Source organism: Dermacentor albipictus, chromosome 3, assembly GCF_038994185.2.
Source record: "Dermacentor albipictus isolate Rhodes 1998 colony chromosome 3, USDA_Dalb.pri_finalv2, whole genome shotgun sequence".
NCBI lineage: Eukaryota > Metazoa > Arthropoda > Arachnida > Ixodida > Ixodidae > Dermacentor > Dermacentor albipictus.
This window is the reverse complement of record NC_091823.1, coordinates 140613228-140639059: the sequence shown is the minus strand read 5'-3', so window position 1 is coordinate 140639059 and position 25832 is coordinate 140613228. Positions and strand designations below refer to the sequence as shown.

The following is a 25832-nucleotide window of genomic DNA, read 5'->3' as shown; positions in this document are numbered from 1 at the left end:
CTAATAAAGCTGAATCTGCATTGTTTTCACCATGCAGGGCGAGATGATTAGCACTGTGTTTTCGGTAAGTGCACATCCTTTATTACTTAGTCGCATTATTTTTGTTAGAAGATTGGTTATTTTTCTGCACTATAACATTGAAATGGTGAATTTATTGTGTTGGTGAATCGCGAATCGCCCTCCTGCTGGTAACAGCACCTTCGGTCACCATCGCAGCAGGTCTGATTTCCCGTGCCGATATAAAGAAAGGTTGGAAAAACAACGGAGGAAGTGATGTTGCTGAAAAAGCATTTGTGGTTTGTTGTGTTCTCAGGTTATAGCAGAAATGTATAGGTAAGAAATATTGTGAGCGCAGCGTCTTTCTTTATTTTAGAAAGTAATTTAACACAGCAGGCATGCCTAGAGTGATAACTGTCAATCAATCAATCAATCAATCAATCAATCAATCAATCAATCAATCAATCAATCAATCAATCAATCAATCAATCAATGGAATGTGTTTAATAAAGTGCCCGGGAACAGCCTCGAGGGTCTTGGTGCTGAAGCACTCGGCAAAACGAAACACAAGAAAAACAGTCCAATCTCACACACACATACGCACGCGTGGACACACAAAAAAATTTCATACGTTCGCGAATAGAGATTTTAGCAGAGCATAAAATGTGCACACGAAGATAATACAACGCAAAAGTGGAGAAAAAGGAAAGGATTACACAATGACGGAACACGCAATCAATATGAGAGATCTTGATCAGTTATTGAAATTCCTCTGCAACTCCCGTCAAGAAAATAGTAAAACTAGGTATGAAGGTATCCAGGCAACACGAATAGGCATTATATGTCACCTACACTCTAGATATAAGGTCAAAAAAGTCGAAAGGCTGAAAGGCGCGCTGCTTCCTCACGCTTTCCTGCAGAATCTAAAAGTGCACATTAGAAAGCAAGTGCGATCAGTATATTTTTCCGTGTGTTCATTTGTGGAGAAAAAGAACATGTGATTTGTTGCGTCTGCAGGTGAGGGTAGATAACGTCGAGAGCCTGTATTAGCTATATGGAGATGGAAGGCTTTTGACAGAATCGATCTTTATACATAGATGTGAACTTTCTTTGCACACTTTCGAGAAGTTGACAATTTCACCTACAAGTGCCGCCCCAATCACAGGAGGCTTACTCAGGATCTGGAAGGCATACGCTCTTGTATAAAGTTACAAATGGGCCAGGTTGTTTGAAGTCTACCGTCACCCGACATACTGTGCCGAGCGTTCGAAGTGCACACTGCCTCGTCTGTTGAGCGTGGGGCGAGAAACTCAGAGGGCTACGGAAGTACACTCCAAGGGATTTTGTTTGCTGAGATTTTTGCAGGAGAACGTCTTTAACGCTGTAGAGAAATAAGGTCCTATCAGTCTTCCGCGTGAGGTTTCCAATTTTCGTTTTTGATGCGTTTTTGAGCAGCTTGTTTCCAGCATACCATGACGCAAAATTTGCAATGTCCTTCTGAAGAGTGGCGCAATCATCAACATTTTTTCCACTTTGAAAAGTTTCGCGTCGTCAGCATATAACAAAACTGAAGAGTTTTAAATGACTGCCGAAACGTCGTTTATTAATAAAAATCGAGAAAAGAAGAGGGCCCAGGACAGATTGTTGAGGAACTCAACTTGTACCGCACAAAGTTCTGATGACTGACCATTTACGCTAACCTAGCAGTACCGGTCGCGTAGGTAGCTTCTTATCAGCGCTGTGACAGAGTGGTGCAGATCAAGTTGTTTCAACTTTTGAAGGAGTATCTTGTGGCATACATATCAAACGCCTTACTGGGGTCAAAATAAATGACATCCAGCTGTCCTTCCTTATAGATTGCTTGAGAGGTATGCGTCATGCACCTAACGACCTTGGTAGTTGGGGAGCGTCGCGATAGCACACCATGCTGCTGAGGAATGATAGTATCTTTAATAGAGGATGAAATTATTGAATGCAGAGTTGACTCGTATAATTTAGATGCTGCGCATCGGAGAGAAATAGTCTTATAATTACACGCAGCAGTTTTTACATCTGACTTAAAGACGGGAACGACGCGCACTGCTTTCCAAGCCTTTAGGAATGTGTTTTTCTTTGAAACAGAATTAAAAAAGCACCGCCCATGCACCCCGTACACATGGTAAACCAAGTTGAAATGTGCGGCCCGGGTGTTTATGTAGACGTCCACGTTGTCACTGCTCTGCCTCACGGGCCTGGACCGCGGGATCCTCGGCCCAACGTCGCCACTGGCAGCGGCGTCGGCGGTGTAACGTTGATGCTTTAGCTCTGCTTCGCGAACTACCTCGGCCGCACGAGCTGCAGCATCGGCGCAACATTGGAGTGGCGGTCCGCATGGCGGGCCCGATCTTCTGCCGAGGCGTTGGCGCGACGCCGACGAGATCTCTCCCGCACCTGCTTTCGGCCCTGTTGCTCCTAGGCCAGCTGCTCCTCGGAAAAACGAACGATGCGCGGCCATCCCAATGCGAAGTCGGAGAGAGACTGCTGCGCGCGCGCTCTGCTGCGAGAGAGAAACGTCGTGATCATCAGCAATGGTTCAAATCGTCGTCGCCTTACACAGCTGGCTCCGTCGGCCGCTCATCGTTCTAGCGTAGAATTTCACTTCTCTTCTGTCGTCGTAATGGGGAGGCCGCGTTTACGGGGGTATGAGCCATTGCTTTAGGGGGTATGAGCTTAAGGGTGTTTCTGTGGTCGGACCACGAGCGCTTCGCGTATAGGCATATACAGCTTCGCTACAAAACACAAGTAAGCACTGGAACAAGCAATTAAGGCCCCGTACGTCTTAATCAAAGCAGGTGGAATGTCATCAAGACTACACAAAAAATACGGTTTTAAGCTTCTTATGCTCTTACAGACAAGTCCCTCGGAGACCGATAGACTTGAGTCCAGGGAATGGTGTTTGGAAAGCTCACTAACTCCGTCACTGTACCTTTCACCGTACACAGACCCGAAGTGTAGGGCGAAGGCGCCCGCGACCTCTGGAACAGGTTGACTGTCACCACTAAGTAGAGATATATCTTGTTTCCTATTGCTGGATGACTGCTCGCGAACGTGTCTCTAGAAAGATTTTGAATCTTGAGAAGTACTAGCTTCCATATGTGCTATATAGATGGAATGGTCATACTTGTAAAGACGTTTAGAGAGTGCCCTGTACATTTAAAATTTATGTGCCAGTGTTCCTGATTTGTATGGTGTGCCTTTCTGTGAATAATAATAATAATAATAATAATAATAATAATAATAATAATAATAATAATAATAATAATAATAATAATAATAATAATAATAATAATAATAATAATAATAATAATAATAATAATAATAATAATGAAATTAGAAAATCAAATACTAACAGCGTTAGGCAGTGAGCCCCAAGGTGCAGCTGGCGGCCCACCATATGAAAGCTGTAAAAGGGGGCTTGATTGAACAACATATTGTGTAGCTGCAATCTTGAGAAACGCTGAAAGAACGCTATGGGCACCACTAATGTGGAAATGCATCGGTATTTTGTATTTTTTGCCTTTTTACGCAGGAGACTGTGGCGACTGGCATTAAGGCGGCCTACGCTCAGTGCAAGCCTGCCTCCAGCTAGCAAGCGAGCCATCGGAGTCTTGCTTCGTAAGCGGACCACACGACTCTTGTAGAACAGTTGCATGCCAGCAAAAATAAATACTAGATAAAGCAGGCATTCCTGGTCATTTTTTTCTTACTCGCTATATGACTTCAGCATCCCGCTCCGCATGACACGCAAGGAGCTTGAGGGATGTTGGACGTACCTGTGGCTTGCCAAAATATGTACTATGGATCTCGCAGACAATCGTGTTGTAAGACTTACGCGGAATAGGAGCATCAAACTAGGAGTGATACGCTCAAACGTTCTCGCGCAGTTATGCCAAGTGTGTCGGAGCGGCGTTGTTTAACGCCAACAACCTAATAATTGCAAGTGGATCCAACTGCACGTTCTCTTTGCGTGGTCGCTCACTTGTGCATGTAGTATTCCCAAAGCACATCTTACGCCAGAACTGTTCGTAGGAGGTACTCGCAGCCAATCGTTATGTCGGACACGGGCGAAAGCAGATACATGACAGCAAGCAGCTCTTACCAAGGTAAAGCTTAGTGAGTTCAGATCTTGTGTATTTCCTTTTCCAATCAGGTGCTTCAGAAACGACTGCGGCAGACACTGAAATGACTAGACTCAGCTGGAATACGTGTATAGGCGGACGCCGCTTGCTGAGAATTGACATTGAGGAAATGGCTACACAGCCAAAATTAGGTTCGTTAAATGACGTTTCAAAGGCATTGGTATACACACAAGGTAGGCTTTGGCATGGGTAATCACGGCACCGTGTATCGAACTTTGCATTTGGCGGGAACATGAATCCGTAACTGACACTTTCTTGCCACCCTATACTAGGAATAAATGCGATAAAGCTCGTCTGCTTGCGCGCACTCTCATTTCACGAGCACAACCCAAACTTTTCGAACAGGCTGCTTTTGCAGTCAAGCGGTATGATAGGTATAAATGAAATGCAAAAATCGTGGCTTTTGTTTATGTGGAGAGAGAGAGAGAGAGAATACAGAGGAAGGCATGGAGGTTAACCAGAGGTAGTTCCGGTTGGCTACCCTGCACGGGGAAGGGGTTAAGCGGAATAACAAGAGAAAGAGAGTGGAAGGAGGAGAAAGAGAGAAAGCGATGCCGAGCACTAACAAAGCGCGTATACTATAGAGCGGTAGGGGGCGGCGTTCTTAAAGTAGACCGCACGAACCTTAATAACGCAAGTAAGGCCTTCAACGCGGATGTTCTTTCAGAGCACTGACCAAAAGCGTTTATGTTTATGTTTATGTGGCGAGCTCGATGATTGCATACGGGCTTATTCATCCCTGTTCCCGATTATGACGTGTTCTTTGTGAAAAGAGCTTACAACCACTTTACCGACAATGCACTGCTAGATGTCAAGAAGGCGTGCCCTTTAAAATGTCGTGCTGGCGCAGCCTTTCCTTATCGTAGGCTCCAGTCAGCAAGCATTTTAAGGGCACGCCTTTTTCACATTTGTCAGTGCATTGTCGTTCAGGTTGTTGGAAGCCTTTTTCTAAAAGTACACACTTCCTAATCCGGAACTAGAATCAGTAAGCAGTTATACATCACCGAGGACCTCCAAATAAAAAAAAAAACACGAACTTTGATTTCCGTTCCATGTATCATCATGCTTGACTGCAAAAGCAATCTGCTCGAGAGATTTAAACTATGCGCGTAGAATGTAGGTACGTTAGCAGTGTGTTCAAAGGGGCTGGTTGGTTCATCTTCAGAATAAAAACAGGAATAGCGCCACACAGGACGAGCGAGTAAAGAGGACAAGGCAGAGCACTGACTAACAAACAGATGCTTTATTTGCAGAGCCAGCATATAAAGGCATCACTGAATGTGACATAAAGAACAGAAAAAGAAGGATAAGAAGGACAAGCGTCAGGCCACGGAGATAATCCAGTTCTTTTGTTGAGAGCGTGAGGGACGCAGAACTGACGCACGCGTCGCCACTTGTGAATATGCGAAATGCCTCAAAGATTTTCCGCGTGTGCTTTTCACTATATCTTACAATTATTTCGCACTTCTTAAAGATCGGGATGCAACCACACGTGTTACAGTGGGCAGCCAGATCACTGCGCGGGTTTCCTTTCAGTGAAGCATGCATGCGGGCGCAGGCGATCATTAATGCAGCTGCCCGTTTGTCCGATATAGTAAGGTTTACAATCGAGCGGGATTTTATAGACGGCCTGCGTTGTAGTCAACAAAGCCGCGAACATGATTTTATAGACGACCTGCGTTGTGCAGTCAATGAAGCCGCCAAAATGATTCTTATCGCAACTTTTGCGCACTACAGTATCTACCCTGCTGACTAATTTGCACAACCCGCTCAGTTTATTAGGGGCATTGCACACCATCCTCACTCCTGCCTTGACCGCAATTTTCATAATGTTATAAGGAATGATGGCAAGCATAGATCTCGAAGGCGGTGAGTGCATAGTTTGTTTTCCGGCGTTCTTTAACTCTTATACACAGCCACCACCAACACTGCACAACATGCTGATCGGGTAGCCTGCTGATGTTAGTCTGTTGACTTGTGCTGGAAAGCTCTGTTCAACAGAGCGCTCACACGAACGCTTGAGAGAAGCTCGCAAACATGCTTTAGTGATGCCTTGTTTTACGAGTTTGGAGTGTGCAGACGAAAACTGAAGAAGGCGTTTGTTTGAGCGAATCAAGTTTCCGGCTTCATTGATTGTACAACGCAGGTCGTCTATAAAATCCCGCTCGATTGTGAACGTTGCTATATTGGGCAAATGGGGAGGTGCATTAATGATCTTCTGCGCGAGCATGCCGCTTCAATAAAAGGAAACCCGCGCAGTGATCTGGCTGCCCACTGCAACGCGCGTTGTTGCACCCCGATCTTTAAGAAGTGCGAAATTATTGGCAGCTATAGTGAAAAGCGCGCGCCAGAAATCTTTGAGGCATTTCGCATATTCACAAGAGCCGACGCGTGCGTCAGTTCTGCGTCCCTCACGCTCTAAACAAAAGAATTGGATTATCTCCGTGGCTGAAGCTTATCCTTCTTATCCCTCTTTTTCTGTTCTTTATGTCACATTCAATAATGTCTGTATATGCTGCTTCTGCAAATAAACCATTTGGTTGTTGACCAGCGCACTGTCCTGTGCTCTTTACTCACTCGTCCTGTGTTGCGCTGTTCCTGTTTTTATTCCGAATGAAGGCGCGTGCAAGCGGACAAGTTTTATACATTTATTCGTAACAGATGTGTCCAGCTATTAGTTTAACACTCGCCCCGCGTCCTCACTTTCGTCTGTGTCAGCGTTTATTTTACGCTGGCGTCATAATAAAGTCGAACGAACTCGCCCAGGTTCACATCAAACGTCTTTCCTTTTGTTTCAGCTCCTTGCCGCGGCGACGTGCGACAAGTGGCTGAAGGCGCCATTTTCCACGCGCACAGCTCAATTCCTGTCGTAAGGTTGACGGTCGTACTTCCTACAACAGCGTGCTGCAGCCTCCTCATCTGGCTGCTGTTCTGCTCGCTTATGGAACCTTGTCATTGACTACCTTAATTTCTGTGCAGCGCGCACTATGCCGAGGGAAGAGTCATCCTCAAGAACTGCAGCTACTGCATTGCGCATGCTCGCAGACTGCATAGGCATGGATTGGTCGTTGTAATGAGACCGCTTTTGTTAGCGGCTTTAATAAAGTTGGCGTTTCCGACTTAATATTGCATCTTACGCAATATGCCCCACACGCCCAAGCAAACTGAATCATGGTGTCGGGTTTAATTCTCCCGCGACACCGAGCAAACGAAGTGCGTGCTTCATGCACCGCCTCTAAATAGGAAAGAAACAGTGAGTTAGTACTTATTATCAGTTCTCGAAACGTTCAGTGTACTTCACCTGTAACAAGTGTATTCTACATAAACGTGAAATTGTTGCCACAAAAGCCAGACAGAAAAAAAGAAAAAGAACCTTGTATGTTTTTTTCAATATTTCATCGTCCTCAATAGATGCAGAAAACAAGTTTAGCGACCTTTTAAATCCCTTACTTCGCTCAAGGTCGTCGAGATTTAGCCACGCATAACCACTAAGACGTGCTACCCTACCCCATATTAAAGGGAAACTGCCTTTGCGACTCCCTCCCCTCCGTCGTGTACCTTCCTTGCTGTCCGTGACTGCCACCTGTTGCTACTGCTGCTGCTCGTGTGTTCTCGCCAAATAACTGTCACACGATGATGTTAATGATGATTTATTGAAATCCGCTTTGAAATGGGGCAGTGGCAAATATTTACCTAGTCTGCTTCATATAATCAGGTATGCTTTACATCTTTTCACTCTAGCAGTTCGGTATACATGTCCTTAATATTATCTTTTCTTGTTCAAATGTTCTCTGTCTACCTTATACCGCTACCTATTCTAGTAAGGGATCTAGTCATATAAATCTCTTCCCTGCTCTTCCTCCACAAATAATGTAAACACGTCTTGCGTATCTCGACGGCTTGCTGGTTGCTATGCTTCCATCCGCTTTAAACCCAAGAGCTTCTGGAAGGTATACATTAACTACGGGTCTCATTGGGTGAATCCGTTCGGATTCCATTAGGATGGCCTGAGTGGTCTCCGGAATTTTGATGCAGCATACACACGGCTCACCTAATTGCGGATATTCGCTTGCATGTGTATTTATCCTAAGGCAAACGCCTCCAGACTTAAATAGCAAGGCACCTGCCTTCTTGTTATCACACAAATTTCCCTTCTAATTTCTTTCTTATCGTTCTTGTAAATCTCCGTAGTCTTTTCTGTTTAAATTTTTTGCATTCAATTTACTGTCTCTGTTTCTGACTTATTTTCTGATGACTCTATTTACAGTTTCAATAACCCTATACTCGGTTGCCAACTTTCTTGACCTGTTCCTTCATTCTGTGTCCACGCTTTTCTGGTACAGATACTTGTGTAACTTTCATCATCATCATCATCATAAGCATGGTTACGCCCACTTCAGGGCAAAGGCCTCTCCCATACTTCTCCAACTACCCCGGTCCTGTACTAATTGCGGCCATGTTGTCCGTGCAAACTTCTTAATCTCATCCACCCACCTGACTTTCTGCCGCCCTCTGCTACGATTCCCTACCCTCGGAATCCATTCCGTAACTCTTAATGACCATCGGTTATCTTCCCTCCTCATTACGTGTCCTGCCCATGCCCATTTCTTTTTCTTGATTTCAGCTAAGATATCATTAACTCACGTTTGTTCCCTCACCCAATCTGCCCTTTTCTTATCCCTTAACGTTACACCTATCATTCTTCTTTCCATAGCTCGTTGCGTCGTCCTCAATTCAAGTAGAACCCTTTTCGTAAGCCTCCAGGTTTCTGCCCCGTACGTGAGTACTGGTAAGACACAGCAGTTATAAACTTTTATCTTGAGGGATAATGGCAATCTGCTGTTCATGATCTGAGAATGCCTGCCAAACGCACCCCAGCCCATTCTTATTCTTCTGATTATTTCAGTCTCATGATCCGGATACGCAGTCAATACCTGTCCTAAGTATATGTATTCCCTTACCACTTCCAGTGCCTCACTACCTATCGTAAACTACTGTTCTCTTCCGAGACTGTTAAGCATTACTTTAGCTTTCTGCAGAGTAATTTTTAGACCCACCCTTCGGCTTTGCCTCTCCAGGTCAGAGAGCATGCATTACAGTTGGTCCCCTGAGTTACTAAGCAAGGAAATATCATCACCGAATCGGAAGTTACTAAGGTATTCTCCATTAACTCTTATCCCCAATTCTTCCCAATCCAGGTCTCTGAATACCTCCTGTAAACACGCTGTGAATAGCATTGGAGAGATCGTATCTCCCTGCCTGACGCCTTTCTTTATTGGGATTCTGTTGCTTTCTTTATGGGGGACTACGGTGGCTGTGGAGACGCTATAGATATCTTTCAGTATTTTTACATACGGCTCTTCTACACCCTGATTCCGCAATGCCTCCATAACTGCTGAGGTTTCGACTGAATCAAACGCTTTCTCGTAATCAATGAAAGCTATATATAAAGGTTGGTTATATTCGGCACATTTTTCTATCACCTGATTGATAGTGTGTATATGGTCTATTGTTGAGTAGCCTTTGCGGAATCCTGCCTGGTCCTTTGGTTGACGGAAGTCTAAGGTGTTCCTGATTCTATTTGCAATTACCTTAGTAAATACTTTGTAGGCAACGGACAGCAAGCTGATCGGTCTATAATTTTTCAAGTCTTTGGGGTCCCCTTTCTTATGGATTAGGATTATGTTAGCGTTTTTCAAAGATTCCGGTACACTCGAAGTCATGAGGCATTGCGTATACAGGGTGGCCAGTTTCTCTATAGAACACTCTGCCTACCATCCTTCAACAAATCTGCTGTTACCTGATCCTCCCCAGCTGCCTTCCCCCTTTGCATAGCTTCCAAGGCATTCTTTACTTCTTCCTGCGTTACCTGTGGGATTTCGAATTCCTCTAGACTATTCTCTCTTCCATTATCGTAGTCGGTGCCACTGGTACTGTATAAATCTCTATAGAACTCCTCAGACACTTCAACTATCTCATCCATATTAGTAATGAACTTTGTACTTTAGCCACCAATTAATTTTGATCCATGTTCTTCAGTCTTTCTCAAAAACTAATTTTGATCAGCGCTTCTTCGACTTCAAAAGAGGCCCTAGTGCATGCCACCTGGCACTGCCTCGATTTTGTGATTTTTACCGCGGGCTTCCAAAGCCTACTGGCCTATCAATCTTTGGTTAACATCCAACTCCGACAATATCCGATTTTAAGCAGAAAATGACATTTGCGAACTTTAGCTTTGGCACCATTACCGTTTTCCGTATTCCACGCAACTCCTCATATTTATTGTGACCCAGAAGTGCTTTATGCTTCATTTTCGTGCATTGCGCTTGCCGTTTATTTTCAGATTCCCTTGGTGGGCGCTTGAGCAAGTCTTTCTTTTGTTTATGTACAGGCCGAGGTATTTATATTGTTTGACTATGGGTATGACTTGCTGTTAACATCACGTAATTACTCGTCTCTTCATTAAAGATAGTAATTGCCGATTTCTCTGTGCCTAGATGTGTCGCTGCGTTGCCACCAATAGTCGCAAGTGTCTGTATATATCTTGCATTGTCCGCTGGTAGCACTATGTCGTCGGTATATACCAGTATGGGGAACTTCAGTCACACCATTTGTCCATTACGCATTCAGGATAAATCAAAACCCTCATTCACCTAAACCCTCGACTGCGGCAATATGGCGACATCCATGAGCGATGGCTCACCCTACATCGCCGGCAGTAATGGAAGGCAGAGGGGGGAAGCCGACCTGCGCATGCGTGTTGTTAGCCTCTGAATGAAAGGGCGAGCGGGTCGCAGTGCGGAGAGCCGTGATCACACGGGAAAAAGGACATCGGAGCAGATGGTCTCACGTTGCGCGTGCGTTGATCCGCCTGGCAACCGCGTGGACAGTGGCATCTGCGCCTCCAAAGGGAAGCCGGGTACCACAAACAAATGGCGCCCAAAGGTGTGCTTAGAGTGCCTCGATGCCCTCCTCGCCCACCGATCCGCACGAGTGGCGGGCGAGGACATCGAGGCACTCTAGGTGCGCTACTTACACTAACCACCATTAACACATGTGACTAACTGTTATATTACACCAATGTGTTTCGTTTACAAGACATTGGATCTGCTGCACCTTTTTCTATGTATGAACTCGTAGAATGGTGTGTTTTTTCCGGGACACCTAGAAAACGCGCATATAATATTTATGTGGGTCCAATAAAACTTACGTTGCGATTGAAGCACTGTTTTGTATGTTTGCTGTTTCCTCACTTCTTTGTGCGTGTGCTCATGCGTTTCAAGATGTTTCCAAGTTGAAAGGTTCCCAGTTTTTCTTCGCATTTGTGAAACCACTGCATTAGCGAAAAATTTGAAAGCTGTTGCAAATTTCATTGCATACTTGATTTAAAAGTAGTGAAGTAGATGATCTGCTGCCCGAACGTGGATATACGCCTCTGGGTCTTTTGCAATTTTCTGCTGACTGTGGTCACTGACCTGCTTCCTTTCTATATTTCATTAACAACGTAGAGCGATGAGGTAGTGCTTCTACTTATTGGGTTTTAGTTATATACGCATAATATATTGTTGCGTTGTAGTGACGTTGAATATTCCCCCACATGCGCGTATCGAATAGGGGGGCCAGATGTTCTGACTCGCCCTTAAAATTTGTGAGCGCAGCGCGAGCGTACTGCACCTAATAAACGCGTGAAGTCCATCTTCCCAGCTGTTACTGTTCTTTAGCTCTAGAGATACAAAGAAGGTTTAATGAATATTGAAGAGAACCCACCAGCACGTAAAAAATTATTCGTAAAGAAAGCGGCCATGAATGTCGGACTCGGCTCTCACCGCCACTTACATCAAGCATACTATGCGACATTGACTATATTAGGTATACCTGCCCTTCACTATCAGCCAAAACTGACGTACAGCTGCATTCTTTCTGTCTCTGTATACCTCAGGAAATCTGTTACGTCGGGGTCGGCACAGAAGTAAAGCGGCATACTTCAATACCAACGCTTGTTGTCTGAAAAATAAATGTGTCGTTAGAATGCTGACTGCTTCTTCTTCTTACGTCTTCTCCAGCAGGAAATGTAAAATTTTCGAAGGAGTTGCTATAAGCTTGTTTATTGGGCACTTATAAGCATACGCAAAGACTGTAAAATGATAACTAGGTACCAACAATGGATCAAGGTGCTCAAATCTGCTTGACCCGAATTCAGACACGCTGAACACTCATTCTACACTGCTAGCGGGGGAAAATTGGCTGCGGTTCGCAGGCGGCGTTTAGTGAAGCTTTCTTGTGGCATACGGTGTAGACACGGTGGCTTGTTGGCACAATGTGGCGCATGCGTCCATTAATGAGAGAAATATTCTTAACCTGATTTCTCGCATGATTTCCTCTGAAGATGACACATCGCTACTACAGACTCACATTGAGAATACTTCTGATTGGTGTAACACGGGGAAAATGAAACTCAACGCGACGAAGTTCAAACTAATGAAAATTTCTCGTAAACTTTCCACTAACGCTTGCAAGTATAACATAAATGTTTCCCCTCTCGAAGAAGTGACTACTTACAGATACTTAGGGGTACACATTAATTCTAACCTTTCTTGGCAACCACACATTAATTATATTGTCAGTAATGCTAACCGCATCCTTAGGTACCTGCGCCGTAGTTTTTCAATGGCCCCTCCTTCTCTTATACTCCTTCTTTATGACACTTTTGTTCGTTCCAAACTAGAATATGCATCAGCTGTGTGGGATCCATGTACTGAAAGTCTTATTAGTCACCTTGAAGCTGTGCAGAATCATAGCGCACACTTCCTTTTTTCTAAATATTCTCGTCTTTCCAGTGTTTCATCTATGTAACCAGCGTTACAGCTCCCACCCCTTTCCTTACGCAGGAAAGTAGCACGTCTCTCCTTATATCATAAGATTTACTGCCATAACCCTCGTCTTAAGCCAGAATTACTTTCCCACCTTTCATTAATATCATCTCGTATTGACCATCGTTATAAAGTGTTTGTTCCTCGTTGTCACACTTGCCAACACTTTCGTTCTTTCATTCCTCAAACTCGTAATGAATGGAAACACGTGCCCACCTCCATTGTATCAATTACGGACCCAGTGACGTTAAAAATGCGCTTGAATATGTCACCTAATATTTGCTTTGTGTTTTTTATTTCCTATTTATTGTTACCACTCCCTGTTGTAATGTGCTATGAGCTCTGAAGGTATTCAAATAAATAAACAAACAAATAAATGGGTGTCCCGGCTGATGGCATTGTACTCGCCAATAGTGACAGAGACGTAAGTACTTGCTCTTTCACTTTATTTAGCGACTGCTGTTCACGGGTTGAAACCCCATTGGGCACCCGCTTTTATGTACCATTTACTGTTTCTCTGCGGCATCGTTTCGAGTTATGTACGAGATATGCTTTTATTTTACGGGCGGGGGGGTACTGAAAAGCCCCTTTCGCGTTGTATTTCTGGTCACGTTATTTATGTGCTCAAAGTAAACGCAAGTACTCTTATTTTATAAGCTGTGCGCACTTCTTTGTCTACCGTTTCGCTATGCGTACGTACGATGGCTACCTGCGTAGAAACTCTTAAATCGCTAGCCGAATTTCTTGTGCACTTTTATCCGTAACGCTGTGCCATTACTGGAACTCTATGGTGCCATAGCACACGTTTCCTCTGGAAGAATTTAGGAAGCTGCGAGCAACATGAAAATCGTGCAAGCTTAGTGCAAGGCGAGTTAACACCGTGCTATTCTTCTGAGCTTAGTGTCAGAAAAGTAGCACCTCCACATGTATTTTGGCTTTATTCATACAGGAGACGCCAAAATCTATCGTGATGGAAACGCTATAAATCTCTACGCATAACTGGTAATCAAACCTTTTTGACTACGATCATACGTTACCGAACGACGGTAAAGTGTGCAGCCACAAATTGCTCTTGCGCGTTTCACAAACCTTTCTGTTGGGTTTAAGTTGTATGAGAAAAGAAAAAAACTTTCGTTAAACAGTTAACCTGTACGTAAACAGTTCATCTGTTGTGATGATAACACAAAGCATTAATGAAATGTCACCGCGATGTCTATAGAGGGCTGTGAAACGTTATGCGCTCTAAGATTTTCTCCGCTCCAGAAAAGAAAAAAAAAATGGAAGATAGAAAAGAAATGGCGACGAAAGGTTCCCGTGTGACTGCACAGCAGGCAAGTATACTATTACTGTTCGTTGAGCAGCACCCATTCTTGGCGAGACCTGCCACAGTCGTCTCGGCTAGTGTGAGTGCTGTTAAAATAAAAATAAAAATAAAGGCGTTGTGGTAAAGGCCCGGCCGTGCTCGACGCGCTGGCGCCAGCGGCGAAAACGGTCCGGAGCTGGCGCTTATATTTGGCGTGCTGCTTGGCCACAAGAGACACAAAATGGCAGCTGTAGCACCCACTTCCATCACCGCAGACCTCAAAACGTCAGTTCAAGTTCTTCGTGCATTCACGGGAGAACAGGTGGACGTAAACTGAGTGAGCTACGGGGATTGGTCTTGTAGAAACGGCCGTCTGGCAAGTCAAACGCGTCGTCATGCTGTGTTCCACCACGTCGGAGCTGCCGAGCTGCCTTCGCCAACGCTGTCCGAAAGGCAGCCATTTTGTACTACTTTCGGAGCGTGACAATGGGCCCTATAGCGTAAAACTATGGCAATATGTTTTTATTCCAATCTCACGAAGTCAAATTTGCATAACCGCCGACGCAAGCATCCGGTAGTCACCCGCAGGGTTGTCTGAACAGACCATTCAAACGCTGTTCTCGTTCATAGGAGGTCACTTTTATTTGCTTTAAAAACGGATAACATTGCCTACGCTGAGCGGCTTGTCTTATCTAATTGGCCGACAAGAGGCGAGGAGCATGCTCAAATGGAGGTAGATTCTATGGGGCCGAGCGACTGCACTGAAAATCGATAACCAGATCAAGAGGGCGGTGCAGGTGACTGCGATTGAACCGCTTTCCCTTACTTACCTTGCGGTGTCTCGTCGAAAATCAAGGCGGAAAGCAACGGAAGCTTAAGAATGACGCTGAAACGGATCCTCAGCAAAGAAGAGTTGGCAGAACAAGGCCGTAACCGCGTCGAAAGCGCTCGAAAACGGTGCACGGCCACGCGAAAAGTTTCATTATACGCAAATAGACCGATGCTCTCCGGCAGGTGCGAGTCGCCAGTGCCTCAGCGATCGGCGGTAGCCATCTTTTATTCCTTTCGGAACGGGGCATCCTGCTGCTATTCAGAAGAAAATTCAGTTTTGTTCGGCATATTAATTCATCTTTAACGCGTTTACTACACTTTGACGCGATGAGCTTTTCCGGTTTTGTGACGTCGCGTGACAGGCAGGTGAAGTGGGTGCAGCCCGAAAACTTTTGACGAATAGCCGAGGGCTAATGGCGAAGAGGGGTCGAATCAGAATTAACTGTTTTTCTTTTGTTCGGTGAAATTGTGCATAATCAGTGTGCGTGCGTCATATTATATGGGGAGCTATCACGGTTTTTGTGACGTCGCGTGACACACGGGTGAAGGGAGGGCGGTCCAAAAAAGTGTTTGACCAATAGCGGAGGACTGATTGCATAATTGGCACAGAAAAGTTTGGAATAGTTTTACGTTATAGTGGCCAATATTTCAAAATATGCTCACGTTCTTTCGGCATAATTACTGCACACTCGCTATTTTAACGTGTTGGGTTTTTTGGGCGTCCCGTAAATCATGTGGTAGACAGGCAGTACATGCACAGCCCCAAATATGTTGAAAATCAGGTGGGGCTAATAGAGAATTCAGGATATTATAAGAGTAGAATGGCTTTACGCTATAGCGAGCCTCATTATAAGTGATTCTTGTACTATACAATAGGCGACCACATTCGAGAAAGTTCCAGAAAGGCGGTGTGTCCTGCGCCAAGCGATAATTTTGTCAAGGCGTAATAGACAGCTTACATCTATTGTTCCGAGGTTCCCCTAAGGTGCCCGGGAGCATTCGTTCTACTAGCAACATTGTAATAACCGAGATCATGGTCGTCATCCTAGCACAATTACAATTACATTCAAACCATGCCCTTCAACACCATTGCCGTCATGCGATAATCGCCGTGGGGACGCTTTGGTGGGAGTGTTATCGTTCTTGCGTAAATTACTATTTCATTCGTGCCCAAAAACCAAGTTTAGCAAAATTTCACTTGGAGTAAATTCGCTATAAACGCATAACATATATACTGTTAAAGTAATGTTGTATGTAATTATTCTGTATGTGTGTAATTATCTAATGTTATCAGCAGCATCTAAATAGCAACTAGGCAGACGACGCGAGCACCTGGTCATGAGGGGTAGTGATCGCGGATATATCGAAAGTCGCAGAAACGCGCATGACTGCTGATCACTGATATGCGCCTAGGCGCCCAGGCGCATCGGTCGCTCCAAATCTGGAAGTTAATTGCTGCCTCTCTCGCATGCTCGTCGTCCTTTCTCGTTGTTCGGCGCCTGATTTAAGCCGTCGCAACAACGCCGACGCGTTGCGTGGCCGTCGAGTGCTCGAAAAAGAGAGACCACCGTGCAATGCACACAGCTGCGCAGAAGGAAGAACACGTCTCCCCTGTCCCAACTTTCAGTGCGCGAGCGTGCACCGCGCTGCAGGAGGCAAGTGTAACGCGGGGCAGCGAACGCGCACAAAGCATGTAAACTGCACTTGACGAAGCTGCACAGGCTACATTTCCAGAGCACAGCCGCACACCCGAGCGATATCTGCTTGCCAAATTCTTTCTCGCGATGTTTATAATTGCGCTCATTACTGTGAAATCGCATCATGCGTTCCGGGATACCACGCCAGATCTCCAAAAATGTAAACAAATGCATCCGTACTGCTCACGTTCATTAGAGGCCCTATTGGCACTGCGATTTCTGACGCGTCGCCAGTAAAATGGCAATACAAGGAAATGGCTAGAATCCACTGCATCTTCTATCTATGTCATGGGAAGCATTGCGAGAATTAATGCCGCATGACATGCCTGCGCGCGCCGCGCTGGTTGGGCCCGAACGACCTGAGACGCGCTTTGTCTGGCGTTTTAAATAAACCGCGATGGCGCAAGGAAATCAAAGGTAGGCTGTATTCGTGAGCGATATTCTCGAGCAATCATTTACGGGGGTCCGCGATTTTCGAGCCATTTCGCGCGTCTTGTATCGGACGCATCGTAGTAGGCGAACGAAAGCCTTTCTCAGACAGCGTCAGAAACCTGGCTAGCAGGAACTACGTGTCGCGTAGGATAACGCGAGGTGGTGGCCATGATGTATGTGCAGCGGCAATGACGCTGGAAGGTGATGCCGTCACAGCGAAACGGCCGAAACATTACGCACACTTTGCTCCACTCCTCAGCTACCGCACGGTCTCTACGGCAGATGGCGACAGTTGGCTGCGAGGCTGGCTGAGGTACCTCATTATTTCGGTCGCCTTCGAGGCCAACTGCAACAAAATTTCGCTCCGGCTACACTGACGATATATGCCTAGCGTACACTGTCAAAGTAATCCTGGCAAAGCCGAATGGCTCGTAATTGCCCGTTTTTATTATTAGCAGCTATTAAATAGCGCCTATGCAGGCGGCGCGTGCACCTGGCAGAAAAGCGGTAGCGATGCGGATATGGCGAATATTGAAGAACCCTACGCAACTGTTGATCTCCCAGTTGCGGCATGTTGCACTTAGGCAGCCAGGAGCATGGCTTGCTCATCATTTGCGAGTTGACGGGCATCTCTCTCGGCGTGAGTTGTCCCTGTTGCGCTCCTGATTTGAGCTGTTGCAAGAATGCCGGTATGTTGCGTGGCCATCGGGTGCTCGAATACGTACTATAACACGAGCAATGGCTGTGCAGTACGCAATGCTGAGTAGAGGAAGGCCGAACACATCTTTCCTGTCCAAGCTTTCTGAGCGAAAACGTGCACCGCGGCGCAGGAGGCAAGTGCGACGCGGACCAGCCAAGGCGCACAAAGCGTGTAAACTGCAGTTGACGAAACTGCATAAGCTACGTTTCAACAGCACAGTCACGTACCCATCAAGTTCTGTCGGCAAACGCTTTTTCAAGGTGACTATCAGTACTAGATGACGCGTTGGCATACGAAAACCAAAGGTTACGTTCAGAGCTATAAAGTGTATATATTCAAGGGCGATATTCGCGAGTGAACATTTCCCGTAGCGCATCATCTTCGAGATATTTCGTGCGTCTGTACATCGGAAGCGGCGAAGTAGAAGAACTAAATTCTTTCTGCAATAGCGCCATAAATGAGCAGAGACCGTATGCTGCATATTTCACGAAGAACAACGCGACGCGCGGCGGTCATGGTGTAGGTGCAGCGGCAAGTCATGCAGGAATGCAATGCCGCCAGAGTGAGGTGGACGAAGCTTTATCACGGCCGCATGCAGTGCGGCCTGTCTGGCCGTTATTTACACACACTTAACAACGAGCTCCTTTAGCATGGCCGTGCCAAGCTTCAATCACTTATCATCCCTTACTACAGATGGCGGTTATTGCTTGATCGGTCGACGAGTCCGACGGTTCCAGATTGCCAGTCAGCGGCTGGTGAAGTCGGATACTTCATGCCGGAGACGCTAAGATTGCTAAAATGTTACCCTGTGCTTTAAACCTGACGCGCAACAGCGCGGCGATCAGTTGTTGCTGTAGCGCCAGCGGACATGTGCGCGGCGAGCGAACGCTTCTTTATCGAAGGCGCTAACGCAACATGCTCGCTTCAGTGAACCCGAACAGCGTGCTGGTGGTCGGCCAAGCTAGAAAACCGACTTGACTCGAAGAATACTTTGCATTAAAATATGTCGCGTGCTCACACCGGCGTTGTCCCAGCGCACGAAGCAAAGTATACTAACTCTCTTGCTAGCAGACGTGCGGGACCTGTCCGCTGATACACCAGAACGGAATACAACCAAGGAAAGCAGACAGCATGGGCTCACGATCTCCAGATTCTTCAATGTACGTCACTTCCGCTGGTCGATAATGGCGGCGTTTTTTTTTCTGTTTCGGTACGAAAAACATTGATTTTTGCGAGCTCTTTGTGACGCATTGACCTGTATTACAAGCATGGGATGCCGCACAGAGACTACTGCCTCCATTGCATCCACTGGATACAATAGATGCATTCAGGTGGTGCATCCATTGGTACTTCAAGCATAAAATTTTACAGAGAGGCTATTGTATGTATCCTTTATCTGCAACTGGACATTTTATGTCATGAAAATTTGTGCGCAGTTGGCCCTTGACATTTGGCTACTATTGGCCCTCCTTAATATTATTTTCTGATTTTTTTCGAGTCAACTGCAAACGTGTTGTATAGCAAGTGTACATTCTGCTCTGTGGAATACCTCAGAAGGACGGTTTTCTGGGAAAGTTGGTATTCCATTCTCCAGGCGGGCAGGGCAAAAAGTTACTTGATATAAATGTAAAAAAACGAACACCGCATTCGTTATATGCGGTTTATCGAAGTCACACAAAGATATTGCCACGTAGTAGCGAAACTGAAACCCGCGGTGGTTGCATAGTGGCTATGATGTTGGGCTGTTAAGCATGAGGTAGCGGGATTGAATCCCGGCCACGGCGGCCACTTTTGATGGGGGCGAAATGCAAAACACCCGCGTACTTAGATTTAGGTGCACGTTAGAACGCCGTATTAGTGCCCTATTACGACTGCCTCATAATCTGACCATGGAGTTTGCACTTAAAATCCCATAATTTAATTGTTTTAGTGTCAGTGAAGAACATCGCACACTCTTTAAAAACTTCACGGCCTTTGGGCCTTATCTGGTTCCACAATGATAATTGTCATCTGTCTTGCCTGCATTTCCTTTCTGTAACGCCGCGAGCTTGGTACTTCCAAGTCACGAATGGCATGCGCGTTATCAGCGTGACACAGCATTCTCGACAGGAAAATAGCGATCGCTGAGTCGGGTCACTTGTGAGTGAAGTGTACGTGTTCACAAAAGTATAATGTCGGTATTATTCGCGGATAAGTTTATGGACTTATTACTGCGCACAAGTTACCAAATAGGCTAAATATTAATTGAACTTTTTTCAGTTTGCTACCTCTTTGTGTTTGTAGACGTTATGAACACTTGATCCTGCTTACTGCAAAACAAGACCTAACGTGTAAATTTTTAATTTTTTTTCTTGCATGAATCCGATGACTACAAGTTAGATTTAATTTTTGCTTAGTACACAGTATATTTAGCACATGTTATTTTATTTTATTGCTCTAAAAGTTTCCTGCAGCTTTTATTTCCACATTTTGTCCCGTTTATGCTACACGTACGCTCGTGCAGTTTCTGTACGTGCAAAGATTCAAACTGTAATGGGCCAACTATGTCACAGGTCTAAGCATGGAGCATGCTTACTATTATTTAACATTGACATTCCCAATTCTTTTGACATAGTTATACTGAGTGCGAAGAAGACTAACAGAAAGAAGGTGGGAAGATACAGAGCACTGGGCTTCACCTGACAAACTTTATTCAGAAAAACACGCAAAGGGGCCACCGTATGCTCAAAGAAATGCGCACACAGATGCATAAAGAATATTCCCCGTACGAGAGAACCAAATGCGCAACGAAGCATTTAGCGCCCACAACAAGCCATTACAAAGCATTCATCGGGTTCTTCTCAAGGTGGAACACGTCTTTAGCAGTGAGATCCACCGATGGAGTGCTTACACGTTCATTAGAAGCTTTTGAAATGCAAAACGCCGTAAACATTTCCCTATATCTAACTGCCTTGCGAACTATCTGAGCACTTGAGTGCTATAAAACACGGGGAGCATTTACGAGTACATCTTCGGCAGCGGTCAGCCAAGTGAGCAGCGCCTGCTAGAGTGTTTGCAGCGTGTTTGCAGTGAGCAGCGCCTGCCGGTGCTTCCTAAGCCGGTTATTCAGTCACCTGCCTGTTTGTCCAATGAAGCACTGTCTACGGAGACGTGAAATCCTGAATAACGACCCCCACGTAGCAATTAACAAAGTGGGTGACATGCTCCTTAATACATGTGCGTTCATTCCCGCGGTTGCTTACCAGCCTGCCCATTCTTGCGAGCTTTAGGGGTTATGAAAAAGAACACCTAAATCGCACATCTTCGCCAGTTTTGTTCTAGGTGGTGGGACACCGCATGTACATATGACACAGCCACAGGGTGCACAATCGGACGTGCGCTATTGCACCCATCGGCTGCCTGGTCAGCTTTTACCTCTTTAATGAGGTACTCAGTGAGTGACACCAAGGTGTCGTCACAATAAGCGGCTCTACCTAAACACCTCGGTAGTTGCTACATGCTTAAGAAAAACGGGTGCACAAAATTTAACCAGAGCAGCTCTCGGACAGTTAGGAACTATGCCTAACTTGGAGTGGGCCGAACGGTAGTCAAGACAGTCTTCTTGCTCCTAGGAGAGTACATCCAGCAAAGGAAACTCTCATTTTTAATGATGCAAATATCAAAGAATTGCTGGCGATCATCTACTGGCAACTCATGTGTGCACTTAAGTCGTACAGCACACTTTTCAAAAACACCCACATTGTTTTTAACAGCGAAACCACTCCCCTCAGCGCAGCAAGAAAGTCATCGACACTACCTATGCACGCGCACTTGTCAGTTCATGTCTACCGCTCTGTCTTGTCCCACCTCATTTGCGTTAGCCTTGTTCGCGGTATTAAATATGTCACAGGAGCTGCATGAACACCAACTAGCCCAAGTTTCTGCATTTAATTCACAATTATTTCTTAGCTTCCCAGAATAATGGCCATTGGCACATTTGAGGAGCTTGATTTTCTTGATTGATATATGAAGGCCAGTATTAATTCACTGTGCTGTAGACCCTACTTTCGTGAGAAGTTTTCTATTAAACTTGCTTTTTACTCTCTACTTTATAAGCTTCATAAGCTATCCCCATTCAGGCAAATAGGTATTGTAGCAGTTGACAGTCTGTGGTTATCTGGATTACTTTTCACTTTCTGTCTATATAGCATGGACTACATAGTTACGTCGTAGGTAGTGAACTATATATAACTAGATAACTGTTGATGCTCTATTATTAAAGAAGTACGCAATTTCGCACACCGTGCACAATTGTCTGCTTGCTTTCGCTATATCGTTTGCTGGTTAGTGCGATGTGGATCATCGAATGAATTTGATTTGAACAACACCACACAGAACATCTACTTGGGTCTGATGTAATTCTAACAGTGATAATCAACCAACAAGCTCTAATTCTGCAGCTGTCAAGAATTAATTCTACTTTGGGTCTCTTTTCATGTATTTCTTAAGCGCAGTGGACAGACTTCTATTTATTATGCTTGGTGCTGTTCAGGTCAGTATATGTTAACTAGCAAGCTTAAATTATAGAGCCATCAATGAGACTTCGGTTACTGGGAAAGTTAATTGAAGGCATGATATGTTCTCCTAAAAGTATTTATCCCAAAAATACTACTGCATAGAAGGAGCATCATATGCACTGCAATTCTTATCATTTTATTTTGGTTATTTGGGCAGCTGCAGCTAAATATGCGTGTTCATATACTTTCCGCATGTGAGCTAGTGTTTATATTAACAGCCTACGTTGTGACTGCTGCAATCAAATTTACGGTAGATGTACGTGCTTGTTTTTATTGTGCACTTACGTTTGTGTGATGTCTTAAGCATCGTAGCCGCCGGACAGCTGAAGTATTGGAGCACTTTAATGTATTTAGGAGCCCTTTATAAGTATTGGAGCAATGTCGAAGCTAGCTTGAACTCACTGTTTGTGAGAACCACAAACAGTGGGTTCAAGCCCTTTGGGTTCTCACCGCCACTTTGTGACAACGAGCCGTACGTTTTGAGTTTGCCAGTCATTTTACATAACTTCTTGGCACAATATTTTCACAAGGGAGAAAGGAGATCAACCAAATTATGAATGATAACAACTCCTTTGATCGATTGATTAAATATAATAAAATTGGGATGTGTGCTCCTTACCTTATGCAGCTTTTCAGAAGGAAAATAAGCTGTAATATAAAAGGCATAAAATCAGGACAAACAACATTTACTTAAAATAGCAAATACGCTCATATAAATTTTTATTCCTTGTGATCCCGAACGGACACCTCTTTCGCTCTGTGATAATGGGGGTTTCTCACACATGTATTTTTTATGTGCTGTGACTCACGGATTTCTGTTGTTAATTTTTCACCGTGGGTGGATACAGATGAACGATTTTAATCAATCCTAGAGTGCTATCACGACAATGCACTGCCAAGCCGGACGAGCTTACCGGTCTTCACATTGAAATGTGGTGATTTTTCGGCATATGTTTAGTTACTTGTCATTCTGCTCTGCATACAATTGACCACACGTTATAGGATTACAGTATACTGCCTAGCACGAGTGTGAGCTGATCGGGCAACCAGCTGTTCCTTCGCTGCGTCATCTGCCTTCTCGGTTACGAACTGACGCTACCATCTGAACTGTTCAATACACCCCATTACGATTCTTGGAAGGTGCGAGGTATTCAAAAATATCTACACCCTGCAACTCCGGTCTCGGAGTGTGCCTCCAGTCATGTCTGACTCTCTCAAGCCGGCGTCACCACCACCCTCCGTTGCCTGCTCTGCCATTGTCCCGCAACGCCATCCAGCGGTTTTCAGCGGTACGGATGAGTAGGACGTCAATGACTGGTTGTCTAGCTACGAACGGGTGAGCTTGCACGATTGACAGGACGATACCGCCAAGTTCAATCCGTCATCTTCTACCCTGCGGGAATAGCTCACCTGTGGTTTAAAAATCACGAAGCCGACATTCAGTCCTAGTCCGCGTTCAAAACCAGTTTCGCTGAAGTTTTCGGTCGCCCCGCCATCCACAAGTTGCGCGCCGAGCAGGGATTACGAGAGCGAGCGCAACAACCCGGTGAAACATTCACCTGGTATATCGAAGAGGTTCTCAACCTGTGCAAACGTGTGGATGCTTATATGCCCGAAAATAAACTGCAGCACATCTTCAAGGGCATCACCGATGACGTTTTGCAAATGTTGATCGCCAAGAGTCCGCGCACCGTGGCAGAGTTCATAAACTTGTGCCAAAGGTACGGCAAGTTGAGGAGGCAGCACGATATGACCAGGCGCCCCTCAGTGGCTGACGAGGACCTCTCCTCCATGACGGTCTTCTCTCATCGCTCTCCCCTGCTCACACAAATCCAAATTTTCGTGTGGGAGGAAGTTGCACGCCAGCTTTCTCTGCTAACCTTCGCTGAGCTACCCCAACAGCAGCCGCTGCCGCAACAGCCTCCTACACAGCTCACCCCCACGCTACGGCGGGTTATTGAAGACCAAGTTGCTGAAGCTCTACCAATGCAGCACCAGCAGTACCCTGTCGCCGCGCCACTTACGCATCCGTCGCCGCGCAGCCTCCTCGTCAACCACTCGTTGCGCTACATCCACGGCCGCTACCACCCGTTCGTCATCCCGTTCATCGACTTGCTCCTACCTTTGCTAATCCTTGGCGCACGCAAGACAACAGGCCCATATGTTATGCCTGCGGTATTCCCGGCCATGTTGCACGACTCTGCCGCCGTCGCATGCTGCACTCTGATGGGTTTGGGCAGTCATCTCCCTACGCCGACGCGCAACCTTTCCACGACACTTATTTTAGTCGGCAGTCGAACAGGTCACCAGAGGAGCGCCCGGTCCTTACACGTCGTTCACCTTCCCCGCGTCGCCGCTCGTTGTCCCCCATGCGTGGGCGCCCTTCTCCCACGCAAGAGTAAAACTAAGCACAGCAGTTCAGGAGGCAGGAACTGCGTCGCCATCGATCTGTACAAGTCCTCCATTGTCGCCTTCGAACGTTGTCGACCTTACTGTTGACGGCGTCCCTACCGTTGCGCTGATTGATACTGGAGCAGCCGTGTTTGTCTTAAACGAACGCCTCTCTCGCAATTTACGAAAAGTTACGACTCCACTTTCTGGGTTTTCGCTTCGCACAGCAAGCGCGCAGCCAGTTTATCCTTCAGCAGCATGCAGAGCTAGAGTTGTTATTAAGGGCGTTCTCTGTATTGTGGAGTTTGCAGTTCTGCAGACCTGCTCTCACGACGTGGTACTTGGGTGGGACTTTCTTTCGTGAAATAACGCCGTCATCAATTGTGCACGTGCTGAAGTCGAGTTATCACCTCTGTGTGACGTGCGCCTCGTCAGCGCCACATCTCTTCCCGCTATGCTAGTCCTTCGGGAAGACATCGCTATACCGCCATACTCGTCTGCCGTTGTTTCCGTCTTCTGTGACGGTGTCTCTGAAGGCGCTGTCCTCTTCACTCCTTCGGAACTCTTCATAACCCGCAAAGATGTTCCCCTCCCTTTCGCCACGCTTGACATTTCAGCCGGTTTCAGCGCCATCGTTGTCTGCAGTCTGCTTCCTACAGCCCTGACGGCTCCTTGCGGCGAAGAACTTGGCCATGTTCAGCCTGTTGATGACATGTTTATAACCGACGTGCCGGATGCTTCGTATGGAGAGCTCACTGACTTCTGTGCACTTTTCACTTCTGCTCCGCCATCGCCTTACTTATTCACACCTTTCATTGCCGATGACCTTACTTCCGAGCAGCGCTCCCAGCTTCTTCACCTGCTTGCCCAGTTCAGT

General features: G+C 45.9%; 1 protein-coding gene across 4 annotated transcripts in view; it reads left to right on the top strand.

The window, feature by feature from the left end:
• LOC135917726 (uncharacterized) overlaps positions 1-3693 on the top strand; it is a 104283-nt gene extending 100590 nt beyond the window's left edge. For all 4 annotated transcript variants that reach the window (XR_011512921.1, XR_010569383.1, XM_070536097.1 and 1 more), the window contains exons 4-5: positions 38-64; positions 3566-3693. Coding sequence is in view for 2 of the 4 variants with exons in the window: in XM_070536097.1 (XP_070392198.1) it covers positions 38-64; positions 3566-3625 (87 nt within the window). In the remaining 2 variants the exon portion in view is untranslated. The remainder of the gene's footprint in view (positions 1-37; positions 65-3565) is intronic.
• The last annotated feature ends 22139 nt before the right edge of the window (positions 3694-25832 follow it).